We start from the raw sequence: 20,182 nt of genomic DNA, 5'->3' as shown, positions 1-20,182 counted from the left end.
TTTTTGTTGATTTTGAGGGGAGTTCTCTGTGCCTCTTGGACTTGAATGTCTGTTTCCTTCCCCAGATTAGGGAAAGTCTCAGCTATAATTTGTTCAAATAAACCTTCTGCTCCTTATTCCCACTTTTCTTCTTCTGGGACTCCTACAATACAGATATTATTGTGCTTTGTGGCATCACTGAATTCCCTAAGTCTATATTCGTATATTATTGTGCTTTGTGGCATCACTGAATTCCCTAAGTCTATATTCGTAATCTAATAGTTTTCTTTCCCTCTTCTTTTCAGCTTCATTATTTTCCATAATTTTATCTTCTATATCACCTATTTGGTCCTCTACTTCTTCGTCCTCATTGTGATTACATCCAGTCGGTTTTGCTTCTCAGTTATAGCATTTCTTTTGGCCTGACTAGTTTTGAGGTCTTTTATCTCTGCAGCCAGGGTTTCTGGTGTCTTCTGTGCTTCTTTCAAACCCAACTAGTATTCCTATGACTGTTGATCTAAATTCTTGTTCATATATATTGCTTATATCTGCTTTGAACAAATCCCTGGCTGTGATTTCCTCTTGATCTGCCTTTTGGGGAGAATTCCTCCATCTTGTTACTATGTCTAGGTTTCTGTCTTTTGCATATTGTGAAAGCTTGTTATGTTTTCTGCTCCTGGGAGTAATGCCATATTAAGAAGGTGTCATATACTGTCCAGGGCCTGGCTCTTCAGGAAGTATTTCTGGTGTACGCTGTGTGCACTCTGCTGCTCTGTTTTGACTGCTGTTTCCCACAGGTCAGTCCCCTACAGAGTTCCACCTTGCTTGCATTGGGGAATGTTTGGACCTTTAACTAGGTGTGCTTTGATTTGCTTGTTAAGATAAGCCTGATTTTAAAAAAAAGTCCTGATCTAAGAAAAGAGAAAAGGAAAAGGAACCAAAAAAAGCAAACAGATGAACAAAAAACTATAATCCTAATACCAAAGAAAAAAGAAAAAAAAAAAAAAAAAAGAAAGAAAGAAAAGAAAGCCTGGTCCTATTTTCACCAGAACTGAAGCTGATGCTTTGGAGCATTCTGTAATCAGTAGACTTGGTGCATGCGGGTGGCCTGTGTTGGTCCTCTGGGAGAGAGGCCCACTGTGCAGGCTCACAGTCAGAACTGCCCTGGTAAAGATGCCCCTGCTGAGCGCAGTGTGTGCAGAGTTTGGCATAAGTGACTCCAGCCTCCACTGAGCTGCTGTGTTTCTCTCTGAAATCTAACTGTGCTGGTGAGGGGTGGGGGATTGGAAGATGGCATCACCCCACCCTCTCATCCCTGGGGACGGGAACCTGTGGCTGCTGCTGTTCAGGAGGCCCTCAAAGGAAAGGGAACAGTTTCCCCTCCTGTGTCCTAGACTTTTATCAGATCCCTGCCCTCAACCTGTCCATGCCCGGGCTATTGACATGGCTGGCACCACAGTTCTCCTGTGTTTTGTCTCTGGCCAGTGGCTGGGATTCAAAACTCCAAATCTTAAAGGGCATAGCAAGGCATGGACCCACTCGCCTGCCCTGGAGGAGAGCCTCACAGTGCTGCAGCCGGCACTGTTCTGTCCCAGAAAAGCAATCCCATGGTGCACACACACGGTGGCTGGAGTCTGTTGTGACGATCAGTGAAAAGCTGGGACCAGGTTATCTGCCCTCTCTGCGTAACTCTGTCCCCTACTGTTGAACGGCTACTCAAAGGCTCCCAGCAGGCCTTTTGTCCTTGGAGAGGCAATATACCCTCTTCCAAATGTACTCCAGGAAGGCGCGTGATCAGCTCAGTCAGTTAAGTGGCTGCCTTCAGCTCAGGTCATGATCCTAGGGTCCTGGGGTTGAGTCCCATATCGCGCTCCCTGCCCAGTGGGGAGTCTGCTTCTCCCTCTGTCCCTTCCCCTTGCTCGTGCTCTTTCTCTTGCTCTCTCTCAAAAAATAAATAAAATCTTAAAAAAAAAAAAAAAAAGGAAGAGGCACGATCTCTCCCAGGGCAACCCAGTGGATCCCCTCACCACAGCATGTTGTGCAAACCCTATGCACTGCTCCCTCTCCCGCTCTCTCCCTCTCTCCACAACTTCACTCCATGAAAAGCGCTCCCTATCTTTGGCAGCACCACAGCTTTTCTCTCCCGCAATTCACAGCTCCAAACGTCGCATCTGCCAGGTTCTCTCCCTCCGCTTGTGCAGATTCTTTTCTTAATCCTCACATCGATTTCCTAGTTGTTCAAAATGATTTGATGTTGATATAGCTGTGTTCGAGGGACCAGGCAAGCCTAGGGTCCCCCAAACACTCCGCCATTTTAACTCCTCCCTTTATCTGGCAAGTTTCAGTTTAAAGTTTATTTTACTTCACTTTTGTTCTCCAGATAAAAAGGGTAGATAAATTGGTAGATATCGTCCTTGAATATGTCAAACAGTTGGATCTTGATGAATGATTTCAGTTAACTAAAATTTCTTTGGGAGCCTGATGTATTGTAAGTTAAACCCTGCCTCTGTCTTGGTTGGTTCTTCTTTCTTATTTTTTAGTGACACACAGTCCCTTTGGTCTGCAGGCTCTATACTTCTGTCATTTCTAGCCTTTACCCATCCCTGGTGCAAAGAATTGCCAAAGCCCTAGTCAGTCTCTCTCTCATTTAATCTTTCACCTTCCTTTCCCCGTTCTTGTTTTTTTCCAGCATGCCCGCCTTCCTTCCGTCCCCATAGCCGGGCTCTTTCTCATCCACCACAAACACTGCAGAAGTCTTCATCAGCCCTAAAGAACTTGCCTTGATCTTGTAGTGCTCACATATTCTAGCCCATCCTTTTGCTACTGTATTTTTTGGAAAAATAGTCTGGGTAACCTTTTCAATTTTTTCATCCTCACTTATTTCTCAACTCAGTTCTGTCCTTTGGCTCTCCCTCTAGTATTTAATATTAGGAGTATTCAGTATTAGGAGTTAGTTGTGAACGTGTTAAATTTAAGAGAAAAAAAAAAACAATGGATTTTGCTGTCTTCATCCCTCATCATCTTGGCAACACTAGACCCTCTCAGCTCTCCTCCACATATGACCCTTTCCTCCTCCCTTGATTTTCAACATTCTTAGGTACCTTTCCTTTTACCCATCACTCTCATGGTATATTCATAATCTTTTGTGGTATCTTCACTTTGTTGTGGGTACCTTAGATGTTTTACACTCTTTTCCTTCCCCTAAGTTGACATCTTCACATCTGACATCTCTTCTAGATCCAGGTCTCCAGACCAATTAGACATCTCTCTGGGCAGCAGGGCCACAGTATTCTTGCAATGGAAAGTTGTAAGCATCATGAGAAATAGAGATAATGTGCTCTGAGAATTCTGACAGACAGAAGGGACTTCTGAGATTATGTTCCCTTTTGTTTTGTTCTTAAACTTTTGACATAAGTAGTAAATTATGATGTATAGAATTCTGTATAGGAAATAAAGATCAAAGCCACAGAGGAGTAAGAATCACCTCTAAGGAATAAAGGACAGAAGCTGTGGGATATAAAAGCCTCCTGAATTAAGCCCAGGGGAGATAATGGTGGCTTCAATAAGGGTGGTAACAGCTGGAGCTGGAACCTACAACCCTGAGATCAAGAGTCACATGTTCCACTAACTGAGCCAGCCAGGCACCCCTAATTTTGGATGTATGTTGAGATCATTTTTGCCATAATGTGACATGTGAGAAAGAGAGGAATTAACAATGACTTCGAGGTTTTTTGCTTTTAGAATCTAGAAGGATGAAGTTGCTATTAACAGAGATGGTGAAGATCCTAGGGGAACAGGATTTAAGGAGGAATCAGAAATTAGTTTTGGACATGTTAAATTTAAAATGCCCATGAGGATTCAAACAGGGATGTAGTTTACCAAGAAGTAGTTACAAAACAAATTTTATTTTATTTGGAGAACATTTGCTGATGAGTTAACAAATCATCGTCACTTTTGTGATCGTGACTTTGCTCTTAGAGTAAATGAAGACTGGAGTGTGGTTGACATACAAAGAGAATGTTGTACTATGAGGATGGAATAATCTCACTTATGACAGCACCCGAGCAGTGCTTCTAAAGCTTCTTTGTATCACTGCTTCCTTTGAGGTTCTAATGAAATCTGTGGTTGCTTTTCCCAGATACATACTCACGCACATAGTATCTTATGTGATATTTCAGGGGACTCAGGGATTTCTTTCTTTAGGTCACTTAACAACTGTGCTGGATATGTCCAACCCAGGATTGCCCTCTTTTAGGAGCCAGTGTTACTTGGTGTACATTTTCCACCATGATGTCCTGAGTGATAATCGGAGTGGTTTGCATGTGAAGAGTACTGTTCTCTACTGTGATCATAGTGACCTTCATGGTCCTCTTTTTCAGCCATGTAAGTGAAAAGTCTTATTGACACTTGCACAGGAAAGTGAAGTTACTTTTTTTCTGTTTTCCAATTATTTAATTGGAAGAGTGGTAGAGCTGAGATTGAAGCCCATGAGGGTGTTTTCCCAGTCTGCTGTTTTGATATATGTTCAGTATTTACTTCAGATAAATTCTGTGGGAGTTGTGTGAACCTGAGAAAGAATCATTTCCATCTTTTTGCTTTTTCTATGACTTACCACAATTTGAAAATATAAATGATCAAAACCAAAACTGTTTACAGTGACTCAACCAGTATCAAAAACACTACCCATGAAATAATAATGTAAGTAAGTATAAAAGGTCATCAAACAAAAATGTGGAATGTACTAGTATGAATGAAGCATGAAGATTTTATTTAAAAGGATAATAGAAAGTAATATAGGAGTCTTAGATAAGAAATTAAACCAAGGCAGACAAACTTTTTCTGTAAAGGACCAGAGAGTATATATTTTAGCACTTATGGGTCAGCTATCTGGTCTTTGTTGAAATTACTCAACACTGTAGTTCTAGCACAAATACAATAATGAATGTTATGTAAAGAAATGAGCATGATTATGTCTCAATAAAACCTTATTTATGAAAACTGGGGCCAGGCTGAATTTGGCCTGTAGGATATAGTTTGTTCAGTCTTGGATTAAACCAATCATGGCAATTTTAGATAACTTACAAGTGATAGATATAGATAATATTTATTTATTTATTTATAGAAGATTTTATTTATTTGAGAGAGAAAGAGAGCACAGGTCGGGGGTAAGGAGGGACAGAGGGAGAGGGAGAAGCAGACTCCCCGCTGAGCAGGGAGCCCAATGCAAGGCTCGATCCCAGGATCCTGAGATCATGACCTGAGCTGAAGGCAGATGCTTAACCAACTGAGCCACCCAGGCGCCCCAGAGATAGATAACTTTTAATAAGACAGCATTGTTTTTAAAGCAGTGTTCCCCTCCGACTAAGCTAGGATTCCAGAGAGGTAACTCAGTGTCTGCCTTGAAGTGGATCAGGGGTATTGAGAGAGAGAAGCTCAATGCCTCTTAACTACATAGCACAGAATAGCTCAGTTTTATCAGTGTTAAATATTGGGGTTTCGGGTAGATTTTACATGAAGAAATATTTCACTGATAATTAAAATTTGAAAACTACTGGGTTATAGCAAGTGGTAACTATAATCTGTACAGTTTCTTTTTTTATGTTCCCTTTACATAGGCAAAGCAGAATGCATCTCTGAAGTAAAAAATATCATTTGTACCCAAAAGTTTCTGTTTCATAGATAACAAAATGAGATATATTGGGGTAAAAATTTATTATAAATTAGATCTGTGACAATTAAATTATTAGCTAATTATCTAAAACTCTACTTTTTATACTTGCATATACACACCATTAATAGATGAACTATATGCTTTGTCTTAATGTTTAGTTTGTGATATGAATGCTACCTAAAGTCCTGTGAAGCTAATCTTCATTGATATCAGCTTATATGGTGAAATAACACAAATAATATAGATACCTCTTCAGTGATGTTTAAATAGAATTATTTATTTGCTAGAGTTAAACTTTTATGGGAGTGGGAAACTTCGTGTACATATATTCTGGGATGTCTATGCACGCTGCCTGAAGTTTTTATGTTAAAGCCCTTAGATGGTTTGGAAGCTAAATTGTCTGTATAGCAATACAGAAAATCACTTGAGGCTTACAAAATAGTGATATTGGCATTTTAGGTTGATGTAAATGAGAAAACATATCTATCATTTTTATGTATGTGTGTATTGTTTTTCGCCTCACCCTAAATCTGTAAGAAAATCAATAAAAATTGCCTGTTGGGATTGTCTTAACACAGCTTACTTCTTTGGGTTATAAAGAAGGAATCTGCTGATATTAAAGTGCTGAAGTGATATTATGGTAAATTTTTGCTGATCTGAAAAAGAAATCTGTTACCTATTATGACCTCTAAACTTTAAATGTGTTCTGCTAAAAACATCCATATGCAGAAATCTGAAAAAAGATGAGACATGATTAATCACCCCTCAGAAGAGTTTGATAAAAGAATAATTATGTAATTCAGCTGTTTATAAGTTGAAACTAATACAGAAAAAAATATTTCAGGGAAAGATCTAGATTTTATTTTTTTTCATTGACTTATGTAAGCACTTTATCTTTTGAGCTCTATAATAATATGACTCTTTCTAGTCAGAAATCCTTCTTTTACATGTGTGATCTTCTTTTATGACTAGGTTACTTACATCAAGAGAATTCATTGAGTAGTAAAGGATATTGATGATGTGTTTGGTATGAGGTAGAACTCTTGCCCCAAAGGACAGGAGAAGTTTATCTTTCCATATTTATTTGCAAGGTATTCTCAAAGAACTCTTCTGTTAACACATGACATACTCATTAGCTCTGGACCCAAGAGGAAGTCCAAGACCAAGGCACTGGCAGTTTGAGTGTCTGATGAGGACCCACTTCCTGGTTCATAGATAGCCGCCTTCTCATTGCATCTTCGTATGGTAGATGAGACAAGGGAGCTTTCTGGGGTCTGTTTTATAGGGACATGAAACTCAGTCATCAAGGCTCCATTCTCATGACTAAATCACCTCCTAAACATCATCACATAAGATTTTCAACATACTTAGGGGAAATGTAGTCAGCACCCCATTAGTGTTGCGTAAGTGGCTGCAAGAGGGCATCACATTTTAGGTGAGTTAGCTCTTATGTGACTGAAGGCAGTTCTCTAGAGAAGGAGGCAGGTGTGAGCTGGCGGCAGCTAAAACTCCGAGCAGCTAGGGGATGAGTGCCCTGGCCTTACCCACTGTGCTAGCAAAAAGAGTCTCCTGCATATTAGAAACAGAAAATAGGAACAAGAGTTAGCTGCTATCAAGAAGTACTGACAACATGAAAACAATTCATGAGATAGAAGAAAATCTGAAAATTGACCCATGAGCTTGAAGTCGTATAACATAGGGCTAGATTAGATATCCCCCACACAAATCCATAGCCCATTACAGCGAATTCTAGCACTGACTACTCATGAAGCTGACCTGGAGCCAACAACAACAAAAAAGCTGTATTTTATTAGGATATGCAATTGAAAACGCAGGGACCATCAGCATTTTGACAGCTTAATTTCTTAAACCACGATTCTCTAGTTGTTTAGAAAAGAAATAGCTGTTCTGTGAAAGTGCTGGGTAAATTCATGTTTAGCCTAGTAAAACTTTTAGAGAGCATTGACCATAGGGCCATCAGCTTGAGTCCAAAGAAGTCGTGCACTGAGAAAGTAAGTACTTTTTGAACAAGGGTGTTTTAGAGAGTCTCACATTATGGATAGTAGTGTGTCTCAGTTTACTCTCAGGAAGGTTGACAGGAAAGAAGGACTTTGTGGTTTGTTTCTGTTGAACAAATGGATGATTGTAGGACTGTAGCTCAAACTAGGTAACAGATTGCATCATTTCCATTGTATTTTCAATAATTGCTAGCCTCCTGGCCTCCCGTACCTGTTATTCCATTAACACTTCATCAAGTTTCACCCTCCAGTGGTTACCCACCAGCTGTTCAGCAGAGACTTTTAGCCTAATCCCTACATAGCCCATCAAATATCAAATGCTACTTTTGATGCCTTGGTGTTCCCTAGAAAAATTTTTGTGTTTTTCTTCTTCAGTACCATAATGCTACCTTTGACTGGGCAATTTTGTCAACGAAGAAGTGTTTGAAATATGGAGGAAAGCTCGTGGGGAACAACTGTGATTTTGTTCCTGATATCACCCTCATGTCTTTCATCCTCTTCTTGGGCACCTACACCTCTTCTATGGCTCTGAAAAAATTCAAAACTAGCCGTTATTTTCCAACCACGGTAAGTACCTAAGCTTTAAATAACTTTCACTAAATTTATACTGTATCAACAATAATACAGTGTTACAGAATGAAAAAGTCACCTGTAATTCAGCTTTCACAATACAATTTTGTGCATTTAAAAATTGATTTCCAGTCTTTGTTCATGTGTGTATTATGTATTTTTAACTAAATTGAAGTGCAGCTTTGAAAAGCCTTCCAAAGATTTTGCTCACATAATTCTGTCATAAATTCTATCATAATTCTTACTGTATGGAGGGAAAAGGTGGGATGTATTCTAGTATCTAAAAATGCATGAGTAAGAAAAAGACCTTTTTAAATCCATAGTTTTAAAGTACATAAGCAAAAGCTCTTTATATTAGCAAGAAATTTTGATGTAGAATTTCTAATTCATGAGCTGTACATGTGGTAATTTCGTAGTTGAATTATGGGCTTTGGGAATAAACTTAAACTGTGTTGTTACACCAGTATTGGTATAAGATAGGAGCGTCATCTGAGCCAAAATTTCCTTCCCATAGTGATGAATACCATAGAACAGAAAAACAGATAATTGAGCTGGGTTGTGCAGACATCCTGTCTTCCACTAATATGCTTGGGTGAACGTAAAGTCAAAACTGTGGTTCATGGAGAGACTACAAGATAAGAGCAACATTTAGTTAATGGCGTTTTGTTTTTTTACCTGCAGAGTGAAACTAAGATAATCCTTTGCTTTGCAGTTCAGTTCTCAGTGTTTAGGATGTCAGTATTTCTTAGGTAATCTTGATTATACCTGATTTTTATCAATGAGCTGCTCTTTGCAGCTAGAATCTCATGAAATTTCTACCCTTGTGTTTTATGTGGAAGGAGTGGAAAGACTTTAGAAGACATGAGATAGAGTTGCTGAAATTACTTTCTTTCATGTCCTACAGAATGAAACATAATATATTCACACTGAGGAAATTTTTTTACTTTTTCTTATAAAAAGTGATTTTTCTTATAAAATTGAACATAAAGGGAAGGATTGATAATTGTTTTTAGTCTGTTTGGGCTGCTATAACAAAATACCATAGACTAGGTGGCTTATAAGCCACAGAAATTTATTTCTCATGGTTCTGGAGGCTGGGAAGTCCGAGGTCAGGTACCAGCAAGTTTGGGTCAGGGCCCTCCTCCTGGCTCATAGCCAGTGCCTTTTCACTGTGTCCAAGCATGGAGGAAGGGTTAGGGCTCGCCGTAGGTCCTCTTTTAGAAAACCACTAATCTTATTCATGAAGGCTCCACCCTTATGACCTAATAAGCACCTCCTGAAGGCACCACCTCCTGATACAATCTTTCTGGAGGGTTAGGATCTCAACATAAGAATTTGAGGGGGACACAGCACTGAGACCATAGCAATAATGAGATGTCCCAAACTAGCTGGGCCAAGGAATGAAAAATTTTTACAAAGTAAAATGTAGAAAGAAGTATTCAACTTAATGTGTCTAAAACAGGCATCACAAATTGGTGGTCAACAGGCAGAATTCAGCCTACAGCCATTCTTTGTTTAGACCATAGTGTGTAAACACACACACACACACACACACACTTGCGTGCATGCATGCACACACACACACGCACACACTTGAGGCCTTAGATGGAGCCTGTACTTTTCAGATAGTTATTGTCCTCATAACTCTCTATTGTCTAAGATTTGGCTGCTCTGTACGTTCAGATTAACTGCCCATCCCTGAAGATATTTGCGCTTGTAACACCAGTTCACACACAGAGAAACGTGCTTACTTAATCCATCTCTTCAATGGTACGAGTTTTGTGTAGGCCAGATGCCTTAGGTAAATGTCTTTGACGATGATTCTTCTTCCCTATTGAGGTTTTTCCTTCTTAGTTTTTAATTCATTAGACTTCTTTCTCTCTCTCTCTGTCTCTCTCTCTCTCTCTCTTTTTTTATTTTGGCTCACATCTTGGGAATTATCACCCTTTTGATCTCTCCTACTTGCCAAAGTCTGAAATTATTATATAGACATAGCAGGTGAAAAGTAGAAAATGTGTGAAGCAATTGTTAAGTTGTAATTTACAAAATAAACTAGTTTCAACCTTAAGATGAATAGAGATCATTTCAACTGCCTATGTAGGCATCACCTTTTTCTTCCAGCAAGAACTCCCAAACTGGTAACAGCTCTTCAGACTTAAAGGAATTTTCCCCTTATAAGAGCCCAAGCAGGTCATTTCTCAATGTTGATAAGTGCTGCTGAGCAAGTCATGAGCATGTGAAAATGGAATAATGATAGCATTCCAGTTGCAATTCCTACGAAGAGGTTTCTCAGCATAATTTAGAATTGTATATAGCAATCATAAGATAAACAGAGAGGAGAAAATATATGTGATTTCTAAGGAGCAATGTTGAGGTGTGTAGGCTTTCAGACTGTCATCTCTCTTACTCACTTTATATTTACAGCTGAATAATAAAACAATACATACATAAATTCATAATACACAAGTAATAACATCTTTTTTGCTCTCTCATTTGCCAAAATATGTTTGGATTTAAGCTGTCATTTAGAAGGGTGGTCTCTCTAGATAGAGACCAATAGGTTTATAGATTCTTATGCTTACATATTATGTTCTACAATTACAACTTGTATGCTTAAACAGAATAAATTAGACAATCCTTGATTGCTGTGACAAGAATCAAGCCAACTGTTACTACTTCCTCGCTCATACCAGCCATTCACATGAAACCGCTAAAATCTCAAATTGCTAATGCTAGACGACAGTGCCCTTGTCATACAAAATACCCTCTTTTCCTTTAGCTTGCCCAGCCATTTCTCTCTTGCCTTCTCATTTCTAAACATTTGTAGGTTAGTCAATTCAGACTGTAAACTGCTGGAAAACTGTTTTACGTCTATATGATTCCTCACATCAATTAGCACATGGCTGGACACAGACTCAGTACTCCATCCTTGCTGACTCGTGGAATGCAGTGAAGGAGCAATGGATGCTGCATTTTGTGGACAAAGCACAGATGTGAGAACTCAGAAGATGTAGATTCTAGTGCTAACCCTGCCATTAACTAACAGTGTGCCCTTTGAGAGCTAACTGTGAACTTTAGTTACCACACCCATAAAAGGAGTGCTCAGCTAGAAGACAATTAACATCCTTTTAAGCTCGAGTGTTCGATAATTTTAAAGACAGTTTGCTGACTCCATCTCCTAAATTAAGAGAACTCTTCATTTTAAGCTAGAGTTTATAACAATGATCTAGAGTTACAAATTTCAAAAAATTATTCATTATCTCCATCTTTATGCCAGGTCCCCTCGTACAGCTGCTGCCAACCTCTCTCTCTGGATGATCCACAGTTGTTACATAGCAAATTCAAAATGTGGTTTTTCTTTCCACATTTGAACATACTTATCTTCCTGTATTCTCTGTCTCAGCTAATAATATCATCTACCCTTACAGCCACCCAAGATCAAAATCTCAGAATCATATTTGGTCTATCGGTCAGTCTCAGCAGGAAACAAATTATACATTCGGATGAGATGATTTGAGGGGTTTACTGAAGCATTATTTATGAAAGTGCAGTTAGGTTTTGGGAACCCATAAGGGAAAGTGTAGTGTCCAGTGCTCGTAGCAGTGGGTTGTTACTGTCCATCCCTGGCCCAAAGGTTGTGCCAGGGGAGTAGTTGCTGGAACCCAGAAGAAGAGAAAAGCCTCGAGGAAGCTGTCCTGCGAGCTGCTGTGAGCTTGCACGGAGGGATGTAGCCAGCCTGAGGCAACCTCACAGCAATAAAGCTGTGGGAGTAAGTACTTTGATCTCTCTTCCCCCCCCCCCCCCCATAGCCTGCCCTGGCTGCTCCAGGCCTAACCCAGCTGGAGAGCAAGGGAACCTACTGCAGACCACACAGGCCCATCTCCCAAGGCAGAGAGCATGGTGATAAGGGGTACAAAATAGATCTGGTGTGACAAAAGCTGATATTTTTCACATTTGCCTCTCCAAGTTTTTTTTTTTTAATCAAATTAAACTTGTCACAGTCCCCTCGTTTATCCCGCTCTAATCACACACTTACACTTCTGTTCCCCTGGTTCTGTCAGTCATTATCTTGGCCAAGACCAGGGTCAGTTATCCACACTTTCTCTCCCTCAGGAGGCTAGTGGCACTCCATCAGTATGAGCACTTAAGGTAAAAGAGTTTGTCTTTATTAACCTTTCTATCAGGAATTTAATTTGTATATCAGGCACGGTCCAGAGAGCCCTAATGCCGAGGGGAATGCGAATGGAAGACCAGTGTACCCCACTGTCTGTCTTCTTTGTGCTCCCCATTCTTCTTAGAGGGGTGCATCAGACTGTTACCCCATACAGTTACTGGTCTGTTCCATCAGCCTCAAGTCTTTGGTCAAAGGCGTTTGGCATCAGAGGTTCCTGGAGGAGCATCACAGCATCATCTGGGATCTTCTGTGGCAGATGGCTCAGGGCATTCACCTGAAATGCTCTTCCAGAGTGCCATATCAGCAAGTGATCATACGCATGCCACAGAGATGCCTTTCCTGCATATGCGCTGGTAAAACGGAAGCAGTAGCTGAGGGCAGGAGTGTGATTAGTAGTAGTAGAACTCATAAAGCTGTAGAACTTCTGAATTAAGCAAAATTTATTGATACTTTGATATATAGTCAAATATAGTGTGACTGGCTGATGGATGTAATTGGCATGAAAATGTCTTTCTTTAGGAACCACTTAATTTCCTTTTTTCCCCCTATTAGAATAAGTAACAGTTTTGACCCTCACATGAATTGATGTAATGGTAAGATTCTCTTTTTTGTTTGTTTGTTTTATTTTATTATATTATTTTATGTATGTATGTATGTATGTATGTATGTATGTATGTATGTATTTTGAGAGGGAGAGAAAGAGAGAGAGGAGGGGCAAAAGAAAAGGGAAAGAGAGAATCTTAAGCAGGCTCCATGTCCAGCCAAGATGGGGCTTGATCTCATGACCCTTAGAACATGGCCTGCGCTGAAATCAAGAGTCAGATGCTTGACTGACTGAGCCACCCAGGTGCACCAAGATTTTTTTTTTAATATGCCTCCTGATTGTTATTGGCAGTTAAATAAATAAATTCCAGGTAACGTCAACAGCTGTGACACTTTCTACACTTTATTTAGATGACACTTGAGCAGAAGGTTCTTTAATATCCTTCTTTAAAAACAGTATTCTGTAATTAATTAGTATATTAATTCAATATTGAAAAAAAATATTGTGACCCTAATGTGTGCTTGATACAGTACTAGGTGGTAGGGATGGGTAATTCATGAGCCTGGCCCTTAGTAGGAACTAAGTATATATTTGTTGAATACATTAGGTTTTTGGGTTTTCAAATGAGTGTGATTCGTTTTGATCCTTCTGCTCCATTCATGCTTGTTATCTTCTGTGGAATCAAACTTTAGTGCTTTCCTGTGACCTAAGTAAATTGATGATGATCTTTGAGGAACTGGCTTTATGGATAAGAAAAAAGTATAGGGCTTCAGGAATTTCAGTGGAAATATAATGCGCTAATATAGTTAGGTGACAAATTTAGTTTTTATCCATGTGAAACAAGCCTAGAATTCCACAATTTGCCGTATTTTTGGCTCCATGACTTTTAGTTGACACTTTGGCCTGTGACAGTTCTATTAAAGTAGGCTGTGTTTAGTTGGTAAACAGCTCTTTATAAGAATCAGGTGTCATCCCTTTTTTTTTCTTTTTCTCCCAGAAACTCTCTGGTGAATGGTAAAAACTATCAAACTAAAACAAATAATGTATCCAAAAATTAGGAAGAAATAATGGGCATGTATTCTCTGTCCCATTCTAGTGTTAGTAATGCTGGGTGACATTTGGCTGGTTCTTGCAGAAACATCAGACCACATCATGCCTTTGAAACTCATTCAGAAAATGACTTTGTTGTCAGTGAAGGGGAATCAGATTTTCAAGTTCTTGTGTTATGTTGTACCAAGGAATATGATTTTCAAAGTCAAATTTGTTTAATCCAAAATTGATTTTCATATTTTTTCCTTAAGAATGACAAAGGGGTATTTGATTATAAGTCCAGCTCAACCTCTTAAACATTTTTTTTAAAGATTTTTTTTTTTTTTTTTTTTTGAGAGAAAGAATGAGATAGAGAGAGAGCATGAGAGGGGAGAGGGTCAGAGGGAGAAGCAGACTCCCCGCCGAGCAGGGAGCCCGATGCGGGACCCGATCCCGGGACTCCAGGATCATGACCTGAGCCGAAGGCAGTCGCTTAACCAACTCACCCAGGCGCCCTCAACCTCTTAAACATTTAACAAAGATTATAAATACTTCAGTTCTTATAGATATATGACAAAAAATGCAGCCAACCTGAATTGAGCCCTAATCAAAATAAGGTTGGGAGCACTGATCAGCCAGGTGTTTTGTGAGGGCTTTTAATGGTGGCATAGAAACAGTCTATGGACAATAATTTTGACCTTGGTACTTTATTGGTCATAAACACATTCAGCTTACTTGCCTATCATAGAAAAGTCACCAGCATTGAAATCCATTCCTTAACGCAAAACGGCCCTCCTGCTCTGTTTCCAGATTGTCTGATTTATACATATGACTTAATATTCTTTTTAAAATTTTAATTTTCGTACCTTGATATAATTATAAAAACCACCTTTCTTTTTAAGTTCTGGAACTCTTTTTTCTTTTTTTTAAGATTATTTATTTATTTTAGAGACAGTGCAATTGAGCAGTACGGGGGAGGGTCCGAAGGAGAGGGAGAGCGAGAATCTCAGGCGGAATCCCTGCTGAGCGCGGAGCCTCAGGCCGGGCTCAGTCCCATAACCCTGAGGATCATGTCTTGAACCGAAATCAAGAGTCAGCTGCTTAACCGACGAAGCCACCCAGGAGCCCCTGGAACTCTTTATTATGATGTTTTTGGGAGGATATATCAAGAAGACCCTTTTAGAGGGCCAAGAAATTTTGATAATTGGGTCTTAATCATTGCATTTTAGTGTTAGAACTTTGAATACCATCTAGTCCAATCTTGCCTCTTATTTCTGACAAGGGGTCATCTGTGGGCTGCTTGAATGCTTCTTAGAACAGGAACTCGTATCTCCGAAGGCATTCCCGATAGAAACACAAATCTTCCCTGCCACAGCCTCTGTCCGCAGGGTCTGCCCTTGCCCTTGAAAGCTACACAGAACAAGTTAGTCTTTCTTCCCCGTGACAGACTTCACATATTTGAAGACCGGTCTCCCAACAACTTCTCAAGGCCTTCCATCGTTTTTTATGCAGTGTGTTTTCCGGAATCCTGTTCCTCTGGTTACCCATCTCTGGATCAGCTCCAGATTTTCACTTTCTACTTAGAATAATAGTGGCCAGATTGAGACACAGTATGTCCCATGGGATTTGATCATTTGCTTCTGGCGTACACTTACTAGGTTTTTTTTTTTTTGTTCTGCTGCTCAGTTTTGAAGCAGGATGCAGGAAGAGGCCTGAGGGGGCTGAAGTCTCACTCGCATTCCTGCTGAAAGACTCCATAGGCCTACTTCCCTCTGTTTCGTGCTTGGAAAAACAATTTTTTTAAAGGTAGACTTCCATGGGGAAGCTCTAAGCACCACCCAGAGGAAGTGCCCAATCCAATTCCCTTCTTTGTTCCTCGAATCTCTGACTCTAGAATTCACAGCATTAAAATCCTGGAGTCTAAATCAGACTTTCCTTTTATTGAATTCTAACTATAGTGGGTATTATTGATTCAAAGTACAGTGTATTATGATTGCTATACTGATATCAATGCTTATTTCTTTTATAGCGCTATGCTTTGACTACTGGGGGGGATCAAATTTCAAAATTCTCATGGTATTTTATGCCTTCTCATGATTGCCAAAAGGCACATATTTGTCTGGTGTACTTTTTCTCATCTACAATAAATGCTTTTTTTACACTGTTGTTTGGCAGTTTCCAAGCACTGCTGTCATGAGAGGACTTGACATCATGAATTAATATTTACTGAGAACCCACAGGGTCCCTGCTGCTGTACTTGTCTCTGTAACAGCTCCATCCATTGAGAGCCGCCCTGCGGTCATTTAGAACCAGCTGAAGCCCTCGCAAAGTGAAAACCAAATGTCCTCTGGGGCTTCAGAGAAACCAGATTCGTTTTTTTTCTCTTGTAAATTAACTAGCTTCTCCCTGCTGGTGTCTCCATGATTATGACTCTCTTAATAATTAATAAGTACCATCCTTCATGAAGAGTGTGTTTATAGTAGATTTATTAGGTTGTTTTTGCCCCAGAACAAGAGAACAGTATATGGTTATTTGAATTTCGCTTCCCATCCATGTAATTTCTTCTTTGCTTTGATAGTTTAAATATTTAAGCTTGTTTCTTAGTGTTTCTTATTAGATTAGTTGAGATATTTTATAATTAATTCTGTAGAGGACAGAAATATTTTTCTCCTGTTCATTTTTAAAATTAAAAAAATGGTAAACAAAGATAAAAGAGCTCAAAACCAGTCTGATATAAAAGGATCTTAGTTAAACACTTTTCTTTGCCTTATTCATGAATGGAGGTAGGAATTCTCTTACATTTTAGCACATCTGTTTACCATTAAAAAATAAACCTTTTTTTTATAGCAAGCCCTTGCTGTATGTGAGTTGTCTTAATTTGTATTTCACTTAGATTGTCATAGTGTATGTGCCTACGATATTAAAGTTTGAACTTGGAGGGACTTAGTGTTTGGCTGGAAGGACATCCACAAGTTATATCTGTCCAAGCTAGATTTGAAACCTCTCAAATCCACGGGATTAGATATGAAATCTTGTGGAAACAGGTTTCTCATGAAAACTTTGGCACTTCTAATCATTACCAAGAAGATCTAGTAGGGAATTAAAAACTATGGATTTCTAATTTGATTTCTTTATTTACATGTTGGCACATAAAAGGTTGTTGTTTTGGAGTTTTTGAAAGAGCTCAAGTTTGATGAAAATGGAAAGTAAAAGAAACAGAAAACATGAAGGGAAATTCGTGTAATTTTTTTTTTTCTAAATGTGTTTGGAAATGTGAGAAGAACCTCAAGAGAGTGATTCTTATCTCCTTAAAGTCAAAGCTCTTGTTCACAGGTCCCAGGGTATATCTAGTAAAAGCTGTATTTACTCAGCATTTGACATTTTTAGGGCACTTTATAGTTCTACTGTCAGTTTTCCCTCGTTTAAATTAAAGTTTAATTTTAGTATAGGGTAAGACCTGAACAGTCTACTAAAATGGCACCCCTGCCTGCCTTCTCCAGTTAGAGGATTTGGAGTTGAATACAAAAGTAGTCTGGGAACAATCCATTTCCTTACTATGAAGTTTAAACTGGATCCAGTGTCTTGGAAATGTATGTCTGATCATAAACACTCTCCAGGAGTGATTTCTGCTGTAACAGAACTGTACTGTACAATTTAAGGGAAAGGAAGGGGAAATAGAAGTGAATATTTTATATGGAACATATCACCCTGGCTGTGATTTTTAATGAGGTTAAGCAATATTATTAATAAAGTAGCTTTTTTCCCCATAAATTTTAAGAAATGTAGTCCTGAATCTTACTAATATTTGTCTTTTTAGCTACTTTTATATTTATGGTATAATAGTACCACATTTGACAGGAATACCATTGCTGAGGGTTTCTTCTAAACTTATAATATTTCATACACACACAAACACACACACATATATAATATTTCTTCCACGTGTATATACAATGTGTATCAATTTGGGAAACTAATAACTAAAATAAACTATAATCTATTTACTTATATTAGTTTCCTATGGTTACTGTGTCAAATTATTATAAATATGTTGGCTTAAAACAACACAAATTTATTGTCTTTAAGATCTGGAGATCAGAAGACTGAAATGGGTCTCAGTGCTCTAAAGTCAAGGTGTTGACAGGGCTGTGTCCTTTCTGGAGGCTCTGGGAAAGAATGCATTCCCTTGCCTTTTTCAGCTTGTAGAGGCTGCCCACATTCCTTGGCTCATGGCCCTTTCCTCCATCCTCAAAGCCAGCAATGACCAGTTGAATCTTTCTCACCGTGCATCACTCTGACACTGACTCTTCTGCTTCCCCCTTTCATTTATGAGAACCCTGGTGGTTACATTGGACCTACTAAAATAATCTTGGATCATATCCCCAATCTCAAGGTCATCTGATCAGCAACCTTAATTCTGTGTGCAACCTCATTCTCTCTAGCCATGCGACATTACATACTCATAGGTTCAAGGAAGCACGACGTTTACATCCTTAAGGGGGCATTGTTTTGCCAACCACGTCATCCGACCTAAATTTTAACATGATTATTCTGGGTTACCTTGACAATGTACTGAAGGAGGGCAAGTATAGAACCAGGAAGATGAGATAAGAAGCGGGAAACCACAGGAGATAAAATGGTGCCTTAGACAAGGGAGCAATGGAGGTGGTGAGAAGTGACAGCATCCTGAGTACGTTTTGAAGGTGATTTGCTGACCTATTAGATGTAGGATATGACAGAAAGAGAAGAGTTATGTGGGTCATTCAAAGTTTTTGGCCTAAGCAATAGGAAAAAATAAACTACCATTAATTAAGATGGAGAGAACTACTGAAAGAGCAGGTTTAGGGCTTCAGTGTTCAGTTTATGGAAGGCTCAGAAAGCCTCTTCTCCTAACTAAAGAAGCAAGTATCCCAGGTGTCTGGTAGTGATTCCAGTCATGTAGGTCTGTTCCCTAGCAGGGCCAGAGGTGCAGGCGCGCTGGGACTTTCTACCGAGGAATTGAAGATTGGATTCATTTGCCACCCTCTACTTCTCTTCTGTTTATGAGCAAAAGGAGGAGCGCTGTCTTTTTAATAACGATTCCCCCCACTTTTGAACAACTTCTAACGTGTCTAAATTGTCAACAAGTTGGATTTACTGGATAAGGACTGGGAGGGTCGTAAAGAGATAACATCTTTTTTGCCTTTGCAAAAAGACCTCTGGTCTTCCAGTGATTTATGACCTACTGGACCAGAGAGATTGTTGTAACGTCTTAATATATTCCTGAACCTGTTTCATATGACCATGTGTGCCAGACCATCCTGAACTGCCTGTGTCAACACTGACTTAAGAGATGGGAGTTTCCTCCAGCCCTTTTTCTGCAGGAATTCCAGATACTTCCAACCAAAATTAGTTGAGTGGCAGTTCTGTATTATTACTGGGCTTTTATATCTTGTTTCTTGGAATTGATGATTCCTTCTAAAGACCTCCTGATGGTCGATTATTTAATTATTCTAGTGGTTTCTGCAGCCAAAGAGGCCTCATGGAACTTGAAAAAACAACAGTTGACATATATTAGGAGAGTTTATTATGTTCCCAGATGTTATGTTAAGCACTTTCATGGCTTATCTTATTTAATTCTTATAACAAACCGGTGAGGTTGTAAGGATTATTTTGGCTACATTTTGCACATGGAGTCATTGAAGCTAAGAAAGGATAGATATTTACAGATAGAAAATGAATGTGCTGGGGTTCCAACCAACGTCACCTAACTATAGACACTGTGCTCCTAACCGCTGCACTATATTTTTCTCCCCATATTGATCCCTGCCATCTTTTTGTGCTTGACACTATTGTATAATTGGTGTTAATTTGCCCCTAACATAGCCCATGGCTGGCTTTTTGCTTCTTTGTGTGACTTCTCAAGAGAGCTAAGCCTAGCAGAACCCAGCCCTTCAAAAGGGAAAGGAACTCCTAGCTAACAGGGCCATCTTTGGTCTTGCTGCTAGTTAGGACCCAAGGCTCCTGGCGCTGGGCAGCGGTGAAGAAGAGAACACGATGATGGCCTTCAGCCTACCCACCTTGCCAAGTACTTCCATTCCCCAGTTCCATTCCTACTGAATATCTGATTGTAGTAGCCCCCCTACTGCAGAACTGTCAGCCACTCTGCCTGATTTCTCTTCATCTGGCAGTACCAGAACACTGCTCACCCTGAGGAA

General features: G+C 39.4%; 1 protein-coding gene across 2 annotated transcripts in view; it reads left to right on the top strand.

Moving 5' to 3' along the window:
- SLC4A4 (solute carrier family 4 member 4) overlaps nt 1-20,182 on the top strand; it is a 290,745-nt gene that overhangs the window by 233,981 nt on the left and 36,582 nt on the right. For both annotated transcript variants that reach the window (XM_088020772.1, XM_088020764.1), the window contains one exon: nt 8,044-8,235. In XM_088020772.1, the coding sequence (XP_087876898.1) occupies nt 8,044-8,235 (192 nt within the window). The remainder of the gene's footprint in view (nt 1-8,043; nt 8,236-20,182) is intronic.

Source organism: Eumetopias jubatus, unplaced genomic scaffold, assembly GCF_037043125.1.
Source record: "Eumetopias jubatus isolate StellerSeaLion01/CBP00866 unplaced genomic scaffold, mEumJub1_p1.0 scaffold_2, whole genome shotgun sequence".
NCBI lineage: Eukaryota > Metazoa > Chordata > Mammalia > Carnivora > Otariidae > Eumetopias > Eumetopias jubatus.
Note: the sequence above shows the minus strand (reverse complement) of the source record. Positions and strands in the feature narration are given on the sequence as shown.